The sequence below is a fragment of the Heliconius melpomene genome, chromosome 12 (assembly GCF_056956725.1).
Source record: "Heliconius melpomene rosina isolate 202511_hmr_F chromosome 12, ASM5695672v1, whole genome shotgun sequence".
NCBI classification, from domain to species: Eukaryota; Metazoa; Arthropoda; class Insecta; order Lepidoptera; family Nymphalidae; genus Heliconius; species Heliconius melpomene.
Window position 1 is genome coordinate 3,460,207 of NC_140400.1, and position 11,071 is coordinate 3,471,277.

General features: G+C 31.2%; 1 protein-coding gene across 3 annotated transcripts; it reads left to right on the top strand.

The window, feature by feature from the left end:
* Window positions 1–1,247: 1,247 nt before the first annotated feature.
* Window positions 1,248–10,950, top strand: Gale (UDP-galactose 4'-epimerase). Of its 3 annotated transcripts, XM_085194174.1 has the most exons (9): window positions 1,248–1,337; window positions 1,449–1,623; window positions 6,279–6,413; window positions 7,087–7,207; window positions 7,317–7,430; window positions 8,053–8,232; window positions 8,628–8,741; window positions 9,058–9,229; window positions 9,513–10,950. In XM_085194174.1, the coding sequence occupies exons 2-9, from the start codon at window positions 1,604–1,606 to the stop codon at window positions 9,746–9,748; spliced, it is 1,092 nt and encodes a 363-aa protein (XP_085050300.1). In that variant the 5' UTR covers window positions 1,248–1,337; window positions 1,449–1,603; the 3' UTR covers window positions 9,749–10,950. The 3 variants fall into 3 exon arrangements, with proteins under 3 accessions (XP_085050300.1, XP_085050299.1, XP_085050301.1); XM_085194173.1 differs by having other exon boundaries at window positions 1,289–1,623; XM_085194175.1 differs by lacking the exons at window positions 1,248–1,337; window positions 1,449–1,623 and adding an exon at window positions 2,866–3,016.
* The last annotated feature ends 121 nt before the right edge of the window (window positions 10,951–11,071 follow it).

Here is an 11,071-nt window from a genome sequence, read left to right on the forward strand (position 1 = left end):
ATATATTTGGAGGGCAATACAAATATTTTTTAATATTAAGTTAAATTTTTAAATTTCGACCTTCAAATGTTTTTATTGAACTATGGCTAGTTTTACAATAACTGCATAGTTAAAAATGTTTTAGTACTCATAATCTATACTTACAATAAAATCGTAACGGATCAGTGTCTGTACATGGAAAATATGTAAGAAAATTTTTTATTGAGGGCCTTTATTAGATTAGTAGAGAAACAATATTTTTTTAAATTTTCGTCTATGCGTATGTTCATATAGAGCTTGCAATACATGCAAGCCTTGTATTACTACAATCGGTTCATAAATATAAAAGTTATATCAATACTTAGTTCGACAAGTTTGCTAATTGTTATAACAGTTATTTTATATAAATGATAGTATGGTATCTTTAGCTTTCAATGTGTATGATGATAAAAACATCATACACATTGAAAGCTAAAGATACCATACCATCAAGATCCGGACCGTATATACGCGGGAAAAACTGTGTTTGCTATGCACGTATAATTACCGTCTACCTATGTAACCTAACCTACCTTTAAATACAACAGATAGGCCAATCGTGGCCCAGAAGCACAAAGTGTGACTGTAAAGTCGACTGGTTGTGGGTTCGATCTCCGCTCGATGAGATGGTATATTTTTTAAAATTCATATTTCCATTTCTTCGTGTCGAGGCAAAGCGCGGCGCCTCTAGAATTCGGCAGAAAGTGAGGAACGGAGTGTTTTATCACTAGATTCTTTCTGCCTACCCTGCTGTGTGCGGGATACCCTGTATCCCTAGTTGTGAATATTTTAATAAATAATTATAACTAATCTATAAACTATCATTTCTTAATAATGGGTAGTCATAATTATCCTTTATGCTTCAATTGCCTTCTATGCAGCTTATATCAAAATGTATTGTATTTTTTCCCTTTGTTTCAGATTTTTATAGAATGGACGAGTCAGCACCACATTAAATGAAACCACAGTTCTAACTACTCTATAAAAGCCTAATACAAAAAAACCTAACAAAAATTTTACAGTATAACAAACATAAAAAGGCAGTTCAAACAATGGCCTTCAATATTCATCGTTTCTCTGTTTATACAACATAATATAAATTATAATTATATAATTATTTTATTCCTTATAAAAAAGAATAAAATTATTGTATTAAATGACTTTCCTGTCTATTCACCCCGTGAATTAATATGCACATTTATCATGATATCTATGTTAAAAATAAAGACTAAGTAACGTAGAGGGAACATAAATTGTAATGTTTACATTGTACTTTGACAGTTGACAGATAGGAGAATTTGAATAGTACTTAATTAAATGTAAATAAATTTGTTATTGTATAAATTATCATAAATGTTACTGTTGATAATTATTTTATTAATTAGTGCTGACAAAATTAAATATAAAAATTTATTTAATCAATTTTGTAGCTGCCATATATATCCAAATGAGTCCAGAAAATGTTCATCGCTGAAAATGACTGTAAGAGTCGTATTTACCGTATGGTCGTCCGGATGTGATTTAAAGTAAACAAATTTATAATAAAGCAAAAAGCACGTGAGTAAGGTGTGCAATCGTTCACAAGATGAAACCATTGGAGTCACGGTAAGTATTAAATATTTAAGGCGGCTAAAATGATGCCTTACCGCTAATCTATGTCCCGTTCTCTAGGCAATATCCAAGTAATATTTTACACAATGCTTTTATGCTTTCATTGATACATAAAATCTACAATGTAAAATGAATTGGTAAAACAAACAAAATCTGTAAAGAACTACTACTTACAAAGTAACAAAGGATTAATTTGAAACACTTAATGTTCGTTTTTATTTATTTTAAGGTTTTAATCATACTTAAAATATTATAAATTGCAACTGACAAATGTAACAAACATATTACAATAGGAAAAGATGTGGAATAAGGCATATTTATTAGAATAAAGTTTGTTTCTTTGTTGTAAATTATTTTTAGGTATGTATTTATTTTTAGATTTTAATAATTTATTTGAAAATTATAAATTGCAACGGACAAATGCAACAAATCTTTTATAATTGGAAAAGATCAGGAATAAGGTGTATTTATTTAAATATAGTTTGTTTCTTTATTGTTTACTGAAATAAAATACTGTCCTGGTGCAATGTGAAATTGTCTGACCTTAAATGGTATAAAAATAGTGTTAGGTTTGATCCTCCATTTCTCCATCTGTGCAGCTCTCTGTCAGTCACTCAGTTACAAACAAGCTTATATGTCTTGATATAGAAAGTAATAAAGGTTCATCTTGCTCTTAAAAAAAAACTAAGTATATACTGTATAATAATTAGTAATTACTGCTTATTGTATTATTTTGTAATATTATTAGGAATGGTACCTTGAAACTAGAGTCTGTCAATCTACCCTTCTAAGTGAGAAGAATAATAAAAGTGCTTTATATTAACCTTTTAGTAATTTCTTTTCTATTTATTTCTTTCCTATTTATAGTGGTACATTGGGTCATGGGCAGCACCGACTACTTACCACCATCCATATGTATGTTAGCCTTGTCTTCTCCGCAAGACACTCTGTTTCCCACTAGCTGCCGAATTTTGGAGGCATTGCGTGTGGAATGGCGGAACTCAACGCTGCGCTTTTGCCTAGACACCAGAGCGAAGAAATGGAAATATAAATTTAAATAAATATTTCTTTTCTTTACGTGGGGATTGAACCCACAACTGTCGCGTTACGTTCACACCCTTGTGCCACTGCGCCACGACGGTTTTAAATTATAAAGTGATCAATCATAAACTTATGAAATATGTCAAGTTGTATCATACATGACAAAACTATATAGCGCTCAACAACTTTGATACAAGCGCTGATAAGGTAATCTGTACATAATAGCAGAACAGTGTGATAACGGACGGTCGGCAGTGAGTGCTGAGTAGTGACCCGGCGGCCGTTGAGAGTGAAACTCGCTCGAAATACCACCTTAGTTATACATATTAATATTGTTAATTAATTCGTAAGTGCGATTTTTATTTATTTTCTTATGTTTCTTGCTATTCTTTTAATTTCTTTTCGAATTTCTGTCTATTCATAGATATGCTGTGTTTTTATGTGGCTAATCTGTGATGAAATTTGTAGTTTAGTGACATATTTTAAATGTTTGTATTGTTTTGAATTGGACTAATATAGTGTCCAATTTATTTCATTGCCCTATTACGGCGTAGGTTTGGAGGAATTGGCGTACTATTTTATTACGTTTTCCGTTTATAAATTCGTTGTTGTACGTTAAAAAAACGGAAAGTCTACATGAAAAGTTACTACTAGTGGACACAAATGATTTTTATTGAATTATTACTTATTCCAGTAATTTATAGTATTTCAGCCTTTTTTTATAGTTCTTAGATAAATTGCGTGTCATAATAATAATAGGTGCATTTAAATACCGTTTTATAACTTTTGCAATAAAATTATGAAATCCGCTGTAATTCATTTTTATTATTGGCAGTATCGATAAATATTACAATTTATGACTTGATTAATACATATAGATACTTAAAGTTTGTTAATCTTTTTCCTAGTAAATTGCCGGTTTATTTAAATAAATGTCTATTTAATCGTTTTATTTTAATTTTCTTACTTTCCATTTATTAAATATCTGCGGCGTTGAGTTGCGCCATTCACACACAATATACACTCATGTGGGCGGAAAGTGGAGAAGAGGTTTTAATTTTGCTACCCGGGTACGCGGGATAAATCCCCAGAGAAAAAAATCCGTGTGTATGTATCACAATCGTAACAAATAAAAAAATAAATTTCACTTTAAAAAATATTTAAATATTTTGGACATTTTTATTATGATTACGTAATTGTGACCTCTAAATGATAAACCGTTATTATAAGTTATCACATTTTTCTTGCGCTAAATCTTAGGACAAATATTATGTATAATACATTTTAATTTAACTATACTAATTTTTAGTATAATAATCCAATATTTTCGTAAAATCTTCTTCTATTTATTTGCTATATTATGCTAATATTTTATTTTTATGACATCGTTACAATATGCAATGTGTGATGGTTGTTTATTTTATTAATTTAAATGTAGCTATGATTTTGTATGAGGAAAAATTGAGTATTGTATTCCTAGATTCTCTTATCCTACTTTATGGATGAGACCAAAGTGTGGAGACAAAAATATTGTAGGTCCCTAAGAAATAGGTATATTATTATTTTTAGTTTGCACTGTATATTGAAGCAGTCGCCAATACTAAATATTAATAACAGCTGCTATAAAACAAAAAATGTTTAAATTAATGCTTATAATTTCCTTAAATGTCATTATTAGATACTTAATTTTTACCAATATTCTTTTTAACTACTTTCGTTTTACTCGTAAAACTTTTCTTACGTCAACATTTTACCATACTTCTCTTATCTCCATAAACATTCACTTTCTATCGTCATTATCTGACGCACCCTTTACATTTTTTGTTAACAATAATTGTAAGGATAGGCTTGTTTTAAAATTTTACATAAAAAATCTATTAACTGATAGTATCGAGACATGTTTATGACAAACATATTGGCGATTTTATCATAAAATTTTTGTTATATGTACTCGTACTCGGATATCTTTAACAAGATTTTTATAACAGCAAATTTTTGTATGAGTAATAGAGTATTCACAATCTGTTAAAAAAAATCATCAAAAACCAATCTAAGATCATTGAGGTCTTACACAATTTTAGTTATGTGACTTATTCTTGTAAAAGGAAATAAATATTTTTTTATCTACATTATATTTGCCTTATAATAAGTTCCTTCTTCACTTTAAACCTGAAAACTTTATTAAGCTCTGATTTTCTAAATCCAAAACCGTATTTTTTTAACCAATTCATGAAAGAAATAGGAATATTGTGAAACTGCAACCATCACGTTGAGCCAGACACGTCTTCAATTCGTCACGAATAAATGATGATAAGAATATCATAAAAATTGCAGAAACGCTTGGAAATTCAAAGGCCGTACGTAACTTATGCAGTAAACTTGCCATGTTATTACCAACATAACTCAGAACTGTAACAAAATCAACTATTGTATGAAATACTCGGCATGTTACAAGTACAACTCATACAAATTATAACTCTTATACGATATGACTTCATAACATAAGGACATTAACATATTGTATAATGTAATGGACATTACTTAGACCAGTATTTATAAATCGCTCTCAAGTCTGAGATCGAGCTTGAGATGCAATTTACATTTATAGATATGTAATTAATGAATCAAAACGGCGTCTCAAACCGCTGTTTTTGAATACGGGCATCATAAAACTGTAAATTTGTAATTGTGCAGAGAGCCATATACTCGTATGTAGGTACTTACATAAACTGGTGACTTCTTGTGTATTTTTTATCGAAACCAGGCTCTCATGCATCTCTAGGATCGGGAAATTAAGTGTAAACAATATTATTAGTAATTTCGGTAAAAAGTAAACCCGACATGCATTCAATTTTGATTTTAACATAAAAAAAAGCTGAAGCTGATTTTAACATCTCTCTTTGTGTGTAAGATCAATGAGATTTAAACCTATGATCTATTAAATTAATCAAATAAATTCATTAAGTTTATTTTATAAATGTAAAGTAAATTACTTGTATAATAAACAGTAACTAATCTACGTTTATATTTGAAAAGTGCACTTAACGCATATAGGTCATATTGCATAAACTGCTAGATATGAAGAAACACTTGTTTTGTCTAAAAATTTTATTATTCCCGCAAATTTTATTAATGTCCGCGTGGCGTACTTGGTACGTGGTTGCACGTGATCTTTACATACTACTCTGGTGAATATTTATATTTTAAATACTGTATTTTATCAACATTTGATGGTTTTCGGTCATACGCACCATGTTTTGCCTTAAGCCGGAAATTGCAGAAAATGTCGTTTTCATTCATAGATATATAATTTATGAATGAAAACGGCTTCTCGAGATCGATTGCAGACTTGAGAGCTTAGTGTCAACTGCCTTATGCCTATGTCTTGACAATAAAGTAAACGCCAAGTGAGACAATCCTTTTTTTTATTAGAATTAATTAATCATCAAACTTATTCTGGACTTAAATTATCGGTTTCTTTAAATTGACTTGTCTTGATGGGGACAGATAAATAGGTTCCCAAGTTCAATCTACCTACCTTGCTACGTGTGGGATACAGCGTAAAATTAATAATCCTATTAATATTCATAAATTTGTTTCTGTTTTAGAACAATCATGGCACCAGCTATACTAGTGACGGGCGGCGCCGGGTACGTCGGCTCTCACACCGTGATGGCACTCCTGGAACGACCTATAAAGGAATTGGATATAATTGTGGTGGATAATCTTAGTAACGCATATAGGTAAGTTAAATGACATATATAAAATTTACTTTTTTAGAAAACGTACAATATTTTATGGTAATGGAAATTGAACCTGCGTATCATAAAAACTGATAACTCATTTAAGTTAGCACACGCTTATGAGGCTTTCGACGTGGCTTGATGAGAGCGTATGGTTTAGTGGTCATAGCGTTTGGACGGTTTCCAAAAGGCGTGAGTTCAAATCCCGCTACGTCCAAAGTTTTATACACTTTGTAAAAAAATATATGTCTTATCGATTTAGTTTTTGGAACACGAGTATAGTAATGATCTTTTGTTAAGATGTTAAGAAATGCTCATTGTTCAAGTTGGAAGGAAAATATTTCATACAGTTTTGTGGTGAAACGGCCATAAGACGGAATTAAACATCTTATGTTACAAATGTTGAGGCCAGTCATGGCTCAAGAGGCGTGCGACTGTAAACGCGACCGGTTATAGGGGTCGATACCCACTCGAGAAAATTTAATATATTTCCTTATATTCATTTCCTCGCTCTAGTAACGAGGCAAAGCGCGGAATTCAGTCCCGCCACTCAACACGTATTGATGGAGTGACTTAACACTAGGTACCTTCTGCCTATCTAGCTCTGTGCGGCATGCAGCCTGAAGCCGATAAAAAATGTGCTTTTTAATTTGTTTTTCATATGACTTTATAGAGCTGAAGGGGAAAAGAAACCAGAATCGTTGAAAGTAATAGAAGAAATGACTGGACAGAATATTCTCTTCTACGACGTAGACATAAGTGACAAAGAGGGATTGAATAGAATATTTGAAAATGTAAGTATTCTCTTTATTATCATAGGAAACTATCATCTGGAAAAACTCTCTAGTGCCTTTCTCTGTCTGAGAGACTACTCAATTATTATAATATATTTATACATTACAGCACAGCATAGAATGCGTGATACATTTTGCGGCGTTAAAGGCGGTGGGGGAGTCTGTAGACAAGCCTTTGGAATACTACCAAGCTAATATAACTGGGACTTGTAATTTACTTGAGGTAAGAATTTGAATTATTTTAAATTTTGTATTTAGTTTGACAACGTAAAGCGCGGCGATATGTCGAATTCGGACGAAACTATAACTACATGACTAAATTCTCTCTCTCTCTCTCTCTCTCTCTCTTTTTAACTATTTTACTATATGCAAGATAACGCGTGAAGCTGTTTATGTGTTCAATTATAAACAAAACAAAAATCCCGACTTAAATAAACTAAAGACAAATTCAAAAACGTATCGTTTATCAAAATATACAATGGTTTAATAGTTACAAGGGAACATACATACCTACGCGCTAAAAACATAGCCCTCTTTTTGGGCTTCAGTGCAGTCAGGTAAAAAGAAGGAGATCCTATATTTTTAAATATATGTGTTTATATTCTATATTAGTCTATATTCTATATCATATTCTATATTAGTCTATATTTTTATAGAGGTTTAATATCTAAACTTATTTTTAATTTATATAAGTGTAAATTAAAACATGTGTTTTAAACTGTACAATTAGTGAAATATGCACAACTATGTTGACGTCCATTCTTTATGCAATGTAAGAAAATAAAAAAAAAAGGAATTTCATTATCAAAATGCGACTGTTTTCAGTTGAATTCATTTATTTCTAGGTAATGCGTAGCCACAACGTATATAAAATAGTGTACAGTTCCTCTTGCACTGTTTACGGAGAGCCGGAGAAATTGCCATTAGATGAAAGTCATCCCACGGGAAAGAATTTGTCGAGTCCCTATGGAAAAACTAAATATTTCTGTGAAGAAATAATGAAGGATTTGTGTAGGAGTGACAAGGTGAGTAGTAATTTTTTTAATTTGCGTGAAATGTTCAGAAAGTTAGTTTTGTTGTAATGATTATTATTAAAATTTTGGATGTAAAGAAGTCATGAAAAATGACAATGAATGTATTAATTTTTAAAAAGGTAGGTTTCAAATGAATGAAGTTTGTATAATTTGTATATCAGAATGTGTTATAAAAAGAATTAGGCAGAAACATACATATCTCTATCATACTAGATATAAACTACAATTTGCAATGTCTTTCCTTCCTCTTTTTATATATAAGGAAAGAAATAGTTTCAGTGCAGTTTGTAGACATTTATTCTCAATAACACTTAACCCATTTACTTGAGAACAATACTTTAGGTATGATGTAGGCATGAAATAATGTTAGCTATATTTTTTTACAGAAATGGATGATAGTGTCACTTCGGTACTTTAATCCAGTTGGTGCCCACAAGAGTGGAAAAATAGGGGAAGATCCCGCGGGGATTCCCAACAACCTAATGCCGTATATATCACAGGTAATTATAAAAAGTGCATTCAAATAAAATAAATAAAGCGCCGGTTGTGAGTTTGATTCTTTTTTTAGCTCACGCTGTATCCCGCACACAGCAGAGTAGGAAGAGAGAGTTTTAAGACACTCCGTTCCCTACTTTCTGCCGAATTCTGGAGGCATTGTGTGTTAAGTGGCAGAGCTCAAAGACGCACTTTGCCTCGATTCCAGAGCGAAGAAATGGAAATATAAATTTAAATACTAGAGTCTACCGTGCTACATACTGCATACAGCGTGAACCTGAAAAAAAATCCAATTCATTAATCCCCTCCCCCCACCACCAGGTGGCAGTGGGTCGTCTCCCGGTGCTGCGCGTGTTCGGCGCGGACTACCCCACTTGCGACGGCACCGGCGTGCGCGACTACGTGCACGTGGTGGACCTGGCGGACGCGCATGCAAAAGCCGTCAAGCTATTCGATCAGACAGGGTTTGGAGGTTTTCATGCTGTTAACTTGGGTCAGTATTAATATATAATTGAATGTTGCTTTGTTTTGTAATTACTATTTTAGGGTTCGTTTTCAATTGATATGTGTTTTTTGTTGTTATGTCTTAATCTTTTGGTTGTGTTGTGGTATGGCTGGCTGAATGTTATATATGCTAGAGGAATGTCTGTATTTTAAATATTCTTGATTTTTATTGTATAATCAGATGAAACAATGCTGCCTTCCATTGCTTTAATGTACAAAAACAATCACTTGTAATAGATAAAAAATATGACTTATAGTTGTTCTATCCCCAGGTACCGGCACAGGATATTCCGTCCTACAAATGATATCAGCGTTCGAGGCAGCGAGCGGTCGCAGTGTCCCCTACGAGATAGCGCCCCGACGCGCAGGCGACGTGCCCGCCAACTACGCGGACGCGGCGCTCGCGGCACGTCTGCTGGCGTGGCGTGCCACGCGCGGACTGGCGGACATGTGCGTGGACACGTGGCGGTGGCAGAGCGGACACCCTAACGGGTATCGGCGGCAGTGATGGGGCTGGGAGTTTTAATTTTTGCGCATTGTTCACTTGGTAAGAAAATAATGAAAAGTAAAAAACTATTGACACCAAAATACCAGAAGTTGCAAATTGTTTTTATGTAGGTTTCTTAAAAAATTTATATAGTTTTTGTTTTATACACACACCTATTGTACATGAAACATTACATCGTATGAAAAATCACTTTTAATCTGTAAAATATTTTTTTATTCATTGACTGCAAATCAAAAAATTATAATAGTTATTTATTTTTTATTTATATTACAGTTTGCTATAAATTACATAAAAAGATAGCCTATCATTAAACTAAATTTTAATTAATATTAGTCCTAAACATAATTTATATGTTTAAATTATATTGTATTTATAAAGCATTTATATATTTAGTTTAGTTATGTTATCAGAGTAACATGATAGTATGAAACTATAAATAATGATTTATACCAAATATATACCCAAATAAAGAGTGTCTTAGTTACCATAGATAATATATGATATATCAATATAATAAATTAAATAGAAAATAGTTAAATTTGATTTTATGATATGCAAAACTTACATAATAAAATATATCTATAAGTGTTTTAGAACCACAGTATATTTTTCTCAATGCTAGCTTCTTCTGTATGACTATATTAGTTTATTATTAAAATTAATATAACATTAAGACTTTGTAATACATTTATCAATGTATGTTGTTTCCTTACAACAAAAAAACATTTTTTGTGTAGTTTCTTCTTTTTTAGGCGTACATACTTATTTCCAGTTACCATTAATTTACGTTTAGTAATCTATTTTTTGTTGATGTATTTTTTATGATAGCAATAATATACCAAATTTTAATCCATAAAATGTTCCTATTGTGTTGCCATATTTATATTAGTTATATAAAATTAAATCGCTAACCAAAGCTATTCCAAACATGTTTTCATTAACTATTGATTCAAATAGTCTTTGTTTATTTATTATGACTATTTTTATCTGTAATATAATATTTTTATGTACAACAGTACAAAGTTATAATAAATTATAAAATTATTTTTTATATTTTTTTATTCCAAAATGCATTTTTACTCATGAATTATTTTTGTAAATTTTATCTTTCTTAAGGTGCTATTTATTAAATTTTATTTTATACAGAATTATATTATATATAATTTAATGACCTGAATAAACTATTGCATTATTTAAACATACAATTGTTCTTATTCTTTATCTTGTTTTTACCGACCCGCAAAAGAACATAAAAATATATGATGTATCTTTACATGTAATAGTGGATAACTTCTTAAATAAAATGGTCTTGGGAAAGACCAC